A 14,385-nucleotide genomic window follows, 5' to 3' on the forward strand; every position below is an offset into this window, starting at 1 on the left:
TTGTAATTTCAGTTAGAATGGCAGTGAAGGCAACGGTGTGTATGAAAAAGCAGTTTGAGTCCCTTTCCTTCTGATTAAACTCACATCAAAAGAGCAGGAAGGAAGGTTGGAGGAAATTATGCAATTTATTATTTCTCATCATCAAGAACTTACTGTGTCCACAGGGAAAGAATAATACGTCCTATAAAGGGTTTCTTTTGGGGTTTTTTTTTTTTGTGTGTGTGTGTGTGTATCTTTTTGTCTTTTTCTAGGGCCGCACTTTCGGCACATGAAGGTTCCCAGGCTAGGGGTCCAATCAGAGCTACAGCTGCCAGCCGACCCTAGAGCCACAGCAACGCAGGATCCAAGATGCATCTGCAACCTACACCACAGATCAAGGCAACGCCAGATCCTCAACCCACTGAGCAAGGCCAGGGATCGAACCTGAAACCCCAAGGTTCTTTCTTGGATTCGTTAACCACTGAGCCACGATGGGAACTCCTCTTTTGGTTATTTATGATTCCTCCCTCAAGGTGTTTAAAACTTCTTTTGAGAAAAATAGGCGAATTCCTAATTCTTTAGAAAAAAAATAAGATCAATCTAATTTGATCTAATTCATGAGGTGTCTACAGAAAACAACATCATCCCAGCTGAGTATGGAGAAAGCGATGTTTAAAAAGAAGAAGAAGAACTAAGCATTGTATTGGGATGAAAGAAACTCACTGCAAATATTATGGCTAAATAATGGTTCCTAATTCAAGATTAATTTTTAAGCAAGTGACAATTTACAAGATCAATTCTTTAATATCTTTGTAGGTAGGATATTTTTTCTTTCTTTTCTTTTCTTTTTTTGGCCATACCCATGGCATGCAGAAGTTCCTGAGCCAAGGATCGAACCTGAGCCACAGCAGTGACAACACTGAGTCTTTAACTGCTAGGCCACCAGGGAACTCCTATTTTCCATTTAAAAAATTTTTATTGAATTATAGTCAATTTACATAAAATACTTTTTTCGATGTGTCACTCAAGTATTATTCCTTGCTTCTTAGTTGAAAATGGGGTGCTAAGATTGAGAATTATTTGAATTTCAAGTCCTTACTTTGTAGGATTTTCCCAACAGGGTCCTCTTTCTGAAGGTGCTATCTCAGAGTAGTAGCAGTTGCTAATAAAACCTGACAAGTCTCAGCGGTGTATTGAATGGAGGCATGAAGAGTCAAAATAATGCAAAAGCTACAATCTAGGTTAAAAGTTCCAGGAGTTCCTGCTGTGGTGCAGCCAGTTAAGAATCCAGTGTGGTCTCTGCAGTGGCTCAGGTTGCTGCTAAGGCATGAGTTTGATCCCCTACCCGGTGCAGTGGGTTAAGGGTATGGCATTGCTGCAGCTGGGGCATCAGTCGCACCCATGGCTCGGATTCCATCCCTGGCTCGGGAACTTCCATATGCCTCCCATGTGGCCAAAAAAAAAAAAAAAAAAAAAAAGCCTTCTACAAGAGTGCTGCATTGCATTAGGCATATTTTTAACATAGGCCATGTTCAGAAGAGAAATTAATCCAGTTGAAAATAAGAAACATTAAAATCTTTACAATAAGACTTTTTACACTGGGAAAAAATGAAGATGCCATAAATCACAACTGTAACGCTGACATTACTAAACTAGTATATAGTATCTAATAAATGCTATTCCTATACAATTTTGAATTTATAATATCACTAAGTCAACTTTTATTAAAGAAATAATTTTTCAACTTATTATGAGACTAAAAAGGAAGAATGAGCATCACCTTATATAAGATTTTTATTTGAGTATTCTATAAAATTATAATCACATTTAATATTGTTGGGAAGAAAGTATCACTCGATGTCATTTGGTAATTTTCCTGAATGTTTATGAGCCAGGAGTATTCTTTACAAGAATATGTAAAGCATTGCTCCAGTTGTCTGTTTTACTCCTCTTTAAAAATTCTACATATGTTTCTAAATCAAAGCTTTATGGAATTTATTTTAGTATAAACATACAGGTACTGAGGTTTTTTGGTTTTTGTTTTTCATCCTGAATTCTGAAAATCCACTGAATTAAAATCAGATATTCATCTTGGGATTCCGCCAAGGATTTCCTCATCTTAGCCATTGCTCTTGGCCAGAACTAGAGTTCTGGCCCACATCTACCCAGGAAAACCACAGTCCATGACTGTCCGATCTGGGGGGAATGAAATGCACGGTCTGGAATTTTCAGGGAGAAATTACGTTCAATCGCTGGATAACGTGCTCACAGGTGGGCAAGCGAGGCTGTCCTCCTGGTCACTAAGGAGCTCTCCAGCCCCCACAAGGTCAGTTGCCCTACCTCTTCTTCCCCAGGGCCCGTGAGTCACCACTTTGCTTATAAAGATAAGTCCAAGGGTACAGCCACTTTATCTTCCATAGGAACACAAAATGAACACCCTTTTCCATTATGCTCGATTCTGTAATGAAAGCACTAGGAAGTGAGTGTAACATGGGCTCATTCCTTCCGCCTCAGCAGACAGATGGATAGAGACATTCCAGTTGGTTTCCAGTCTTTTGTCTTTGGAGCATTTTTGGCATTTCCTTCAGGAAACTGGGGGTTGTGACCTAAGGTTTCCTGAGTGAGCGTGCTTCTGTTTCCCACAGTTAACCTTACCCAGAAATGGCATCTACTGTATTAGGTGAGGTTTATCTTCATGTCCCAACTGTGTCCTGTGCCTATTCAATGACACTTGAAAGCTCAAATTCTGAAAGTTAACAATAGCCCTGGAGACCCAAACACACCAAAATACTTTGATTTTGTCCCGAATGAAAATGCCCATGATATCAAAAGCAGAATTAACTGTTACATCAATTCTGTGCTGCTTGCAAAGTGTCCTTGCTCTGGTTTTACTGTTGGGGAAATTAACGACTAAAGATGGTAAAGCTATCTGAGACTCGGACTCAAAAATTTCCAGATAAAAAGCATATGCTATTCAGCCTACGCTCTATAGCTTCTTACTTGATTGATATTGTATAGTTTTATATTGTTCGGCAGGTGGACTGGGAGAAGCCAAGACAATGTCCTAAAAAAAAATTAAGTAATTTAATATAATCTCCCATAGCCACATCTCCTCTTATCTTGTATATTGTTGGAAAGGCAAGAATGTCACCATCTGTGGATGGGTGTGAATTGATCATTGACTGTCATAATTTAACTTAGATTTACAACCACCCTGTTGGATATTATTTCTTCTAAAACTCATGTTTTCAGATAGAATCATTCTACTTAATTTAGCTTGGCTTGAATGTCATTTAAAACCCAATTACATTCACTTGTCAATGTGGTGTTTAGAACTCCTCGGTGTTAACTCATTGAAGTTTCTCTTCCTGAAAAAGACAGAGTGGTTTCTAAACAAACCACATTTTTTTTCACTCCCTAGTTTACCAAGGTAAAATCATTTAAAGGATAACAGAAATTTGCCCTTATCTTTGATTCTAAAGAGCCACACAGTCAAATAGAATGTCTTAATAACCATGGTTTAAAAATGCTCTTTACAAAGGATTTTTTTTAAAAAAATCAGTTTATTAATGTTTAAAAGTTGATAAAGCTATGTGCAAAACGATCCATATTGTCAGAAACCTATTAAATACTATTTCTTTTTTTAAAAAAAGACATTTCTTGGTTTAATTGCACTGGAAACCATACTAAAGAGACGCCAATATATTTTTATTCTTCGTGACATTTATACACATCTTCAATTAACTCTTTAACGAACAGCTGCACTGAAAAACGTCTCATGTTCCCTATCAGTTAAAGTAATGCTTTAAGGGCACAAGAGGGTGGTATTTTCTGAAGAAATACACATTCAATGGTGTTAACGCAGGTTAGGAAAGTCCAATAAAATGCTGAAACAAATACATTCAAAAATTATAAAAAGAACTTTTAACACAACCAAAAAATTCCTGTTGGTTGAAATGATTCACACAACACTCTGAAAGAAACATCAACAAAAGTGCCAAAGACATGTTGTATTTGTTACACAAATTCCTTAAGAAATCTCTCTTGGTTTACAGTCACCCTCCAGTCCATTTACCCCCTATTTTGCTTTTTTTGTTTCTGCTATGACACTAAGGATCCTGGCTGATGTCATTTAAACAAACTGAACTTCTTTATGCAGATTTCAGCCTGGCGGATATGATACTGTAACACGTTTCACTGCAAAGTTTTTTTTTTTTCTTTTTTTTTTTTTCCTAAGAAAGTGACAACAACCAGATTCAAGAAAAAAAGAATGCATCCAGCTTACGTGGACGCTTTGGCCCCGGCAGGTGACATCGTTTCACCTCTCCAAACCATCGCCACCAGCGTCTCCTTGCTGGGCACAGCCCACCTGCTACACAAGATCAAGAATGGACCATGCCACGCCCCCAGCTGGGAATCCCAGGTAGTTAACATATAAAGTAAAGAGATGCTGAGGATGGGTGTGAAGGGGGAAGGAGGGTTGGATCTGTAGAGCAACCTAGCAAAGCAGAAGTGCACACGCTCACCTGGGTTGGCAACTAAACTGAGAGAAAACAACTCCTCAAAGCTCCAGACAGAGACGCTTTCACACAGGGTCCTCAGTCTTTGAGGAGGGGCCAGATGAACTCCTCCGGAGCTTGATAATGCTAGACCTTTGGCTCAGTGCAAAATCAAAGCCCCAGGAGAGGGGGTGGGGGCGGAAATAGACTCCAGGCGAGGACCTGATCTCCACCCTTCCCAGTGCATTGTTCACAGGAACCAAGTCTACCCACCAACGTCAGGCACCACCAGGCTGTTCTTGCCCCCCTGCCTCCCTCCCTCTGGCTCCTGGCAGCTCCTTCCTGGCAGCCACAGGAGGCACAGAGATTTTTTTTTTTTTTTCTTTTCCAAACACTTGGGTGGTTGGCGACCAACGCAAGAACACTCCACACGGGTTGGCAGGTTTCACTTTTAGGAAGAAGAGTTGACGTTTCCAGAAGACATAATGGTCTCTGGGTTGTCCCCATCGTCCTTCTGCGGGTGGGAGGAGTTATCTGACTTACTGCGGCTGAACTCCATGCCAGCGATGATGGGTCGCGTGAATTTGCCGGCGGAGTCTCCACTGGGACACTTGCAGCAGGACATGATCCTGACGAAGGCCCGGCGCATCTCCTTGTTGGACAAAGTGTAAATGATGGGGTTGGTGCCCGAGTTGAGCACAGCCAACACCAGGAAGTACTCCGTTCGGAAGAGGATGTCACAGGTCTTCACCTTGCAGCCCACGTCCAGCAGGAGCAGGATGAAGAGCGGCGCCCAGCAGGCGATGAAGACGCCCAGCACAATAATCACCGTCTTGAGCAGCGCCAGGGACTTCTCGGAGCTGCGGCTGGCCTTGGAAATGTTCTTGCGGAAGGTCAGACGGCGGCTCCGAGTCCTGACCAAGGAGTAGATCCTGCAATACAGGATGACGATGGCGAGCAGGAGCAGAGTAAAGACCGTGGTGCAGAAGAGGATATAGTGCTTGTGGTAGAGCGGTAGCACGGTGGAGCAGCTGGGCAGCGTGCTGATGCAGTTCCAGCCCATGATGGGCAAGCCCCCCAGGATGAGAGAGATGACCCAACAGGCGCTGATGAGCAGAAAGGAGCGGAACCGGTTGCTCCCGTTGTGGAGTTTCATCTTCAGCATGGTGATGTAGCGCTCGATGGCGATGGCGAGGAGGCTGAACACCGAGGCCGACAGGGCCACAAACATACTCCCTTCCCGCAGAAACCACTGGGCGGGAGTTAGCTTGTAGGTGGTGGCTCCAGACAAGAGCAGGTTGGCTATGTAAGCCACCCCTGCCAACAGGTCTGAGAGAGCCAGGTTGCCAATAAAATAGTACATGGGGCGGTGGAACTTCTTGGTTTTCCAAATGGTCAGCAAAACAAAGATATTCTCTAGGATGATAAAGCAGCAGATGAGAATGAACACCACGGAGAGCAGTTTAATGCCATTTTCCTTGTCTGCGCTGACATTCAGCTTTCCCGTGTAGTTGTAATGCCGGACGATGATATCGTAGTTGACATAGTCGGAGACAGAGCTGCGGAGGGCCTTGACCAGCGGGATGCTGGTGGACCCCATGATGCGCGCTGTCCCCAGGAACCCGGGGTGGCGCTTCTCCAGACGAACGCTAGAGGGCGGGGCGGGGTGAGCCTTCCCTTGCAGCCGGGGGTGGCTCGGGGAGAACGATCCAGGCTTTGTGTGTAGCTTTTCCTTGGCTGGAGAGGGCCTCGGAAACTGCAGCCTTAAACAAATCACAAAGAGGAGTCAGGGAAAAAGCTACAGCACACTGGCGTAATTCATTCTAGTGGAGGCATTTCTCCAGTTTTCTTGTTGTTGATTTGTTATAAGGAAACTTGGGGAGAGCACAGGGAGAGGGAGTCAAAAAAAAAAAAAAAAAAAAAAAAGTCCAATTCTCATTCCTTGAAAAAAAAGAAGAAGAAGATACGAGAGGGAGAAAAAAATTTTTACCCATACTCAAAACTCCGACTGCAAAGAATAACAACTCTTCCTCTGCTCACATTCACTCAAATGGAAATGGGAAAACTGGAGAAGCGAGCTCCGTTTAACTCCCCTCCTACCCCCTCAATCCTACGGCCCCACGCTGCTCCCACTCCCACCAGGTTTCCAGCTGAAAGATTCTCTGAAGCATTCACTTGTTCAGCAGCAGACTCACCACCAGCTTCTAGTCGCCCCTTCCAAGAGACCCAACCACCAGTGTGAGGGCGGAGACGCACACCTCTGCCCTCCACCACCACCCAGCTAAAACCAGCTTCTAATTGCCATGCAAGAAAGTAGACTTGCACGAAAATCCTTTGAGAGCGTAAGTCACTTTTTGGTCTCTATTAATAACTCTCTACGAGCAGGTGTGCTTAGGGTCCGAAGGCGCAGCATGGTGTGGGCAGCCAAGCCCGCCCTGGCCTTTGCGATAAACAGGAAAGCTTAGCGCCTCCGTGAAGCAACTGCCTTTCTTTCCACTTTTTTTTTTTCTTTCTTTTTTTTTTTTCTTGCAAGCCAGTGCAAGAAAATATAAAGGTGCAAATAATTCACAAGATATTGCAATAAATCCCAGAAGTTTCGTAGATTCATTGATTGCAAAAGGAGTATTTTTAGTTACTGTGGGTTTAGCCAAAACACACACAGAGAAAGAGAAGTTAAACTACCAATGATAACAATACATGCCACTACATTCCAAATTCCTAGTGCAAAATTACTCTCCAGAAACTCACACAAACAGACGCCTGGCGGTGCATTGCTAAGCTAGCGCGGGCAATTTTATTTACAGCCCTCCCCTCAACACGTTGCCTCCTCTCATAGAACTAGAAAGTGCGGAGGGAATGAAGCACGACACTGATTAGAAGTCTGCCCGCACGTTGTTTAAATGCTTCCAGGTAAAGTAGCAAATGCGATAAACGTGGAGTAATCGAGGTGAGAGCAGTCGCAGCAATTCCTGGCACAGCAGAGGCTGCTGGAGCCCAGAAGCCCGGCGTTTCCCACACCTAATTCCACACCCTGCTCATTCTCAGGGCAAGTTTATGCCCTTACCCCTCCTGCCATATTCTTTGTCTATAGGATTTCCCAAAATACGAGCCTTTCCTCCCTCTCCTCCAGCCCGCCGCAGCTTCCGCTCTCCCCTAACCCCAGACGGCTCCGCCACGGGGACTTGACCCTTTTCCAAACTTTTAGAGGCACAAGTGCTCCAAAAACAATCCGATCGGAGTTGGGTTCCTTCCTTAGTATTCCAGAGATGCCTGTTTTCAGCATCCAAAGACGAATGTTTTAAAAGTGTTTGTTTTACTTCGTTCCGGTTTAAAAATTTGTTTCAGCCTCGGGAGACGTCCGGCCGCGATGCTTCCCGGTGCGCCCGGGTCGGCGCCGGCCCCGCGCGCACTCCCTACCTGGCTCAGGCGGGACGAAGCTGCGTTCGCGGAGCTTCGGGTCTGGACTGCGCGCTCGGCATCTTGCAGCTGCTGCCCGGGACTGACTGCGCTGCGCTCTCAACTTACTCCCTCCTCAGCCGCACACTCCAATGGCCAGCGCGGCCAGCTGAAGTCGCCGAGCGCCCCGCAGAGGCCGAGTGGCTTCTTTAGGAAGGGACCGGGAGGCGGTGAGTGCCTCAAGCCCTCCCCCCCCCACGTCCTCCGCCCGCGACGGGTGGCCTCCGGATCTCTGCCGCTGAGACTACTGTCCAGGAAAGATCTAGAGCAGAAACACAGACACGCACAGTCAAAAAGAACCCCTCCTCCCCCACAAGCAGCTAAAAGAGGAAAAAAAGGGGGGCGGAGCCTCGTGCCCCCTGGACTCTAATGTATAAATCACGGTCCTCGCCCTGCTCGCCGCCACTCCCAGGCGGTGGGGACCGTTCTCCGAGCCTTAGAAAAGAGAAGAGGTGAAGAGCCTTTGGAAACTTTTCAGCAGAAAAGTCTTAGGGAACAGAGGCGTCTGTGGTGCCCCTCGCCGCTCCTCCCCCCCCCCCACCGCCCCCCGCAGCCCTGGGGGGACCCGAGTCGAGAAACTGTGGCAAGGCGTCCCCGGGGCCGCTTCGGGTGCAGACAGAGGAAAGTGGCGCCGCGTCCCCACCGCGTCCCGGCCGCGCTCTGGGGAGGAGAGGTAGGGGGACGCAAGCAGCCTAGAAGGGACAACGGCCCTGACGGGTTCCTGCACTTCTGCCCACCTCCACCCCTCACCCCTATGTCGCTACTGCCTGGAAACTTGCGGTCTGAGGGGCAGAAAGTGGCTTTCGCGGGGCGCAGAGGGAAATGGGCCAGCGCTGGGCGAGGTGTGAGGTGGGGGTTCCCCTCACTCAGCTGGGCGCAAAATCAGGCCCTGTGTCCCAGATTCTGGCCAGTGGGGAAGCCTTTGAGGAGGTGGGCAGCTGCTGCGGGCCGAGAGATTTCAACAGCCTGGGCAGCTCAGGGGTTTCCGAAGGGAAAGATGCTGCCAGGCCTAGACCAGCCTAGGCCTGCTGCCACCCAGCCCGGGGGGGGGGGGGTAGGCGCCCTTCTCTCCCCTTCTACCTGGGAGGGCCCCAAACCTCAGTGCCCACACTAGCTCACTCCCTTCTTTCTCTTGGATGCGACTTCAGAACAGAAGACTGAGGGGCGGCCTTGTCCTCTCTGCCTGGGTGATAAGCGCAGGCACCTCTGCCCTGCCCTCCTGCTGCAAGGACCGTTTCCGTCCAGTTCCCATCCAGTCTGCGGTCTCACCGGCTTCCCATGCTGGCAGATGTGAGCGCAAAACTCCGTCGGGTAGTTTCAATTGACACAGAACAGACACACCCTGTACCTGAATGACTCAGAAGGAGGCTGAAAGAATAAACAACTGGCTTCTGGGATCTTATGACTTTGTAAAGGGGAAAAAAAAAAAAAAAATCAAATGACAGTTAGTACACACTTGTCCCAAAAGACATCATCAACGGTCTTGCAGCCAGCACACACCCACCGCAAATTTGACAACAGTCTGTGCGGACCGTGTAGAAATTAAAATAACGGCCCTCTAGACTCTAGAAGCAACTCTGGGTCTGAGGCCGTATTTCACTTCAAAGGGAAGATATCCTGTCTACTCAGCACAACATGCTGGATGAAGCTGGCACCCTTCACCCCATCCATTAATTTAAAGGGAAAGGAACTAAAGTAAATTGCACAACCCAGACTGTATCAGACATGTGATAAACTATGGAATTCAACACGACTACTCTGTGAAGCAAGCATTGTTGGCCATTTTGTGGATGAAGGAAAATTCAGACAGTTTAAATCCACAGCTAGTGATTGGCTGAGCTAGGTTCCAAAATGTATGTGTGTACGAATTTACATATTTATTCATTTTGCATTTCAGGGCTGCACCCATGGCATATGGAAGTTCCCAGGCTAGGGGTCGAATTGGAGCTATAGCTGTCACAGAAACTCAGGACCCAGGTTTCAACTGCTACCTACACCGAAGCTCACAGCAACTTCAGATAGTTAACCCACTGAGCAAGGCCAGGGATCAAACTCACTGAGTCTTCATGAATACTAGTCAGTTACATAACCCACTGAGCCACAAGGGGAACTCCTGGTTCCAAAAATTAAATACTGCAAATGCCATGTCAAATGCCTTCAGTATACAGTTAGGGGGTTCTCTGTGATACAATGTCTTGACAATGGAAGTCTTTGTAAAACCATTTGTTTCCTGACTACGCAAGTGTTACACATATTCACATATTTAATCCTTACCATGTCCCTACAAGTTGGTACTGTGCATATTCTGATTTTACAAACGAGGAAACTGCATCCCAGACATATTAAGCAACTTGATTAGTGTGGGCTTTGACCATAGATGGGCTGCAGATTCTTAACCATTTCTCCCAACCACCACGATAAACCTCAACCATGTCAAAGAATTGTGTTGGTGGAAGTCAGTCCTTTTCTTGTGAATACTGGTGACAAGGACAAGATGCAATATTGATTCAGTATTTAGAGCTCAAATACTTTGCAGATGATGACTTAGCAAAATTCATCCTTAGCAGACAGCTATGAGATATAAAATGTAGATGACCACCCTGGCCAAACTAGAAAGAAGGCAACAACGTTCTTTACAGTAAAGGCTTCCTTGCCAGTTTCAAGCCTCTGGTTCCCACACATATCTCTTCCCATTACTCTCAGGAGAGTCCCCAAGAGTTGCATCCTTGAGCTATCTCTGGGCTGTGAGCCCAGCTCCCTTTCCACTCCTGCCTGGAAGGCAAGCTCAGTGTTCCTACCTTACCTCTGGGCTCACTGAGGTTACCATCTGATGCCCATCACATGGAGGTTGATCCATTCCAAATTCCTTCTCTCAAAGCAGCTTTGCTGTTCTTTATGCCTGCTTTTGTGCCTCTCTTTAAGGACTGCCAGTTAAAATACGGTGCAGTATTTGGGACATGTCCTGAAGCAATTGTGTTCTTAATGTGCAATCAGAGTTAACTGAGTGTGCTATATTTTTATTTTCTAAATCTGGCAACCCTACTCTCTTTCCTAAATGCTCCAGTCACTTTCCAACTCTCTGTCCTCCCTCAGTCCCCCTAGCCCTCTCTTCTTACTCACTTGTTCGTAGGAGAATAACTAGCCTCCTACTTCATGGAGAAAAGAGTCACACCACTTGTATGTTCCCATTTAATCACAATTTCACCCAACCTTACCTCCTTCTCACAGCTCTACTTCTTTTCTTGCCTTCATCGCCATGCTGCTCTCCCGAACTTGCTAAGACTTGGCTCAGTTATTCCTTCTCTCCCTTGTACTTTCAATTCTGGGACTCTGATGGGTCTTCAGCTTCAACCTGCCTTAATATTTATATGTTTCCCCTACCTCCAGCTCACTGTTTCCCCCCCCCCCCTACTGGGTTCCAGCACCTCTCTTCTCTTGTTTGCCAGCATCCAGACTGTGTAGCTTCAGGGCCAGACATAACTTGGATTCAGCCTTAATTCTGCCGGTTCCTAGCTGTGTGACTTTGAGCAAGTGTCTTTGACTGCCCAGATCCTCAGTTTCCTCATCCCTAAAAATGGTAGACTATTTCTTTCTGTCATTGGAAGGATTAAAGAGCTTCATATGCATGAAAAGGATACTCTAAATGCGTCACCCTCCTATCATCGCTATCTCTAACTCTATGATATTTGTCACTTTCATTATCTCCCTTTCCATCTTTCCAGTCACTTTCCTTTTTGATTATCAAATAAAAGTATTCTAGTAACATTAACGCATGCACATGATTTTTAAAAATCAAATAGGAATTTCCTTTGTGGCGCAGCAGAAATGAATCTGACTAGGAACCATGAGGTTGCGGGTTCGATCCCTGGCCTTGCTCAGTGGGTTAAGGATCCAGCGTTGCTGTGAGCTATGGTGTAGGTCACAGATGCAGCTCAGATCTGGTGTTGCTGTGTCCGTGGTGTAGGTCGGCAGTTGCAGCTCCGATTCGACCCCTGGCCTGGGAAACTCCATATGCTGCAGGAGGCAAAAAAAAAAAAAAAAAAAAAATCAAAATCAAAAAGCAGAAAGAATGGAAAGTAAGGTGCTAGAAGCAGGAAGCTTAGCAGGGTTGGGGAGTGGCATGGAACATGTGTTCTCTAGGAGACATGTCCTACTCAGTCCTCTTATTTTCAAATCAGCATTTTCCTGTCTCTTCAGAGATATGTGGAGCTTCCATTTGCTGACCCTATTTGAGGAGCTGAAGTGGGACCTTAACTTGCTTCTAGGACCCCCTGTTTCTGGCTCAGGTTTCAACTTTCTCTGGTCTGACAAGCCCTTTGCACACATTCATTTGTGTTCCCAAAAGTTATTGCTATTATCAGAGGCAAATTAACCTTGAAGCTCAGGTAGACTTCAGAGTCTCACATCCAAGTTCCTGGGAGGAGTCCTAGCAACGTGTCCACATGTATATACATATTAAAAGTAAGATGGTTTAACCCTAATGGCTGAGTTTGCTGTCTCTTTCCATTAGGGTATCTCCTCTATTTCATTTCCTTATGAGTTGGAGTGGTTTGGGAGTTGCTATAGGCATTCTGGGATCTGGCCAAGGAGAAGTTGACCTGCATTTAGGTTGAGTTTAGGATGTGAGTGGGATTCACCGTTACTTCCATATTATCACAGGCCATCCTAGTGTAGATGTGATTTTCAGGACTTCTTCTACTGCCTTCCATAGCTACTTATGCCACCAGCATATAAAATACAGAGATCAGTGTCACATGACTGAGCCAGAAGCTAAGCTGAGGCAGTTCTTCCAAAGATGTCATGTATACATTGTAATTGGAGCGTTTGATTTTCACTGACACCTGGTTAAAAGAAGTTCTCTTCTTTCCAGAGTGTATATGACAACTTAGTCTATATAATTATTAAACACATCATAGGAGTTCCCATCATGGAGCAGCAGAAACGAATCCAACTAGGAACCACGAGGTTGCAGGTTCAATCCCTGACCTCACTCAGTGGGTTAAGGATCCAGCGTTGCCGTGAGCTGTGGTGTAGGCCTGCAGCTACAGCTCTGATTAGACCCCTAGCCTGGGAACTTCCACACGCCGTCGGAGCGGCCCCGGAAAAGACCAGGAAAAAAAAAAAAGCAACAAAGCAAACAAAAAAACCCATGTCATAGATGGTTTCCCATTTCTGAAGGGATTCACACAAAAAAGATTGATCAAAATTGTGTAAACATCTGGCATTTGTAGGGTATAACTACTGCAATTTGGAAGTAGGTGTAGGATTTTTTCAATAAAATAGGTGAGAAATTACAGACCCCTCCTTAGGACACAAATAAAAGATATATTTTCATCTATACATTTATTTAAGTATTGAAATAAATTTTATATTAAAAATTAATAGAATATGAAAAAGTAAAAATGAGCAATTAAACCAATAGAAATTATGCTGATGCTGAGAAACAAGTTGTATCAAGATATTTTTCAGATCCAAACAAGAACATAATGCATTATTAAAAGTGTTTCATTTTGTTTTGGCTGTGCCTGCAATATGTGGAAGTTCCTGGGCCAGGGATCGAACCCGAGCCACAGCAGTGACAACTGCCAGATTCTTAACCCATTGAGCCACCAGGGTACTCTGGAAGATAAATGTTTTGAACAGAAGCATGAATGTGTTTTTGGATTGTTGATAATCCATAAAATGAAGAGAACTGAATCATAAGTACTAGAAAAAAATAAATTTCCTGCTGATTTGACACACAAAACAACTGACACAGACAAAGACACTATAAAGTTCAAGATATATCATTGTGACATGAAGACAGCAATTACAAATGGTTAATGATAATCTCAATTAAGTGCTTTTGCAATCAGTCAAGGCTCAAGAAAATTTGAAATGTTTTGAAATCCTACAGTTTATATATGAAAAAATGTTAGCTAACTTCCATAAATTTGGCAACAGTCCTAAAAGCTTACATGATGTTACCAAGAGTGAATTTGTAGCTGAAAGTGTTTTCTTTTTTTTTTTTTTTATAATTTTTTTTTAATTTTCCCACTGTACAGCAAGGGGATCAGGTTATCCTTACATGTATACATTACAACTACAGTTTTTCCCCCACCCTTTCTTCTGCTGCAACATGAGTATCTAGACAAAGTTCTCAATGCTATTCAGCAGGATCTCCTTGTAAATCTATTCTAAGTTGTGTCTGATAAGCCCAAGCTCCCGATCCCTCCCACTCCCTCCCCCTCCCAACAGGCAACCACAAGTCTCTTCTCCAAGTCCATGATTTTCTTTTCTGAGGAGATGTTCATTTGTGCTGGATATTAGATTCCAGTTATAAGTGATATCATACGGTATTTGTCTTTGTCTTTCTGGCTCATTTCACTCAGTATGAGATTCTCTAGTTCCATCCATGTTGCTGCAAATGGCATGATGTCATCCTTTTTTATGGCTGAGTAGTATTCCATTG

General features: G+C 44.9%; 1 protein-coding gene and 1 long non-coding RNA gene across 2 annotated transcripts; one reads left to right on the forward strand and one right to left on the reverse strand.

Moving 5' to 3' along the window:
- Positions 1-3,522: 3,522 nt before the first annotated feature.
- S1PR1 (sphingosine-1-phosphate receptor 1) lies at positions 3,523-8,235 on the reverse strand. Its single transcript, XM_021090128.2, has 2 exons — positions 7,896-8,235; positions 3,523-6,241 (listed from the first exon to the last, which is right to left on the reverse strand). The coding sequence occupies exon 2, from the start codon at positions 6,076-6,078 to the stop codon at positions 4,930-4,932; it is 1,149 nt and encodes a 382-aa protein (XP_020945787.1). The 5' UTR covers positions 6,079-6,241; positions 7,896-8,235; the 3' UTR covers positions 3,523-4,929.
- A 100-nt stretch (positions 8,236-8,335) lies between these two features.
- Positions 8,336-11,698, forward strand: LOC110260372 (uncharacterized). Its single transcript, XR_002343565.2, has 2 exons — positions 8,336-8,607; positions 9,083-11,698. It is a non-coding gene; the product is annotated as an uncharacterized LOC110260372 (long non-coding RNA).
- Positions 11,699-14,385: the final 2,687 nt, after the last annotated feature.

The sequence above is a fragment of the Sus scrofa genome, chromosome 4 (genome assembly GCF_054392235.1).
Source record: "Sus scrofa isolate SSC_HxYL_T2T_F1_AM1 chromosome 4, Sscrofa_HxYL_maternal_Yorkshire_Landrace_v2.0, whole genome shotgun sequence".
Lineage (NCBI taxonomy): Eukaryota > Metazoa > Chordata > Mammalia > Artiodactyla > Suidae > Sus > Sus scrofa.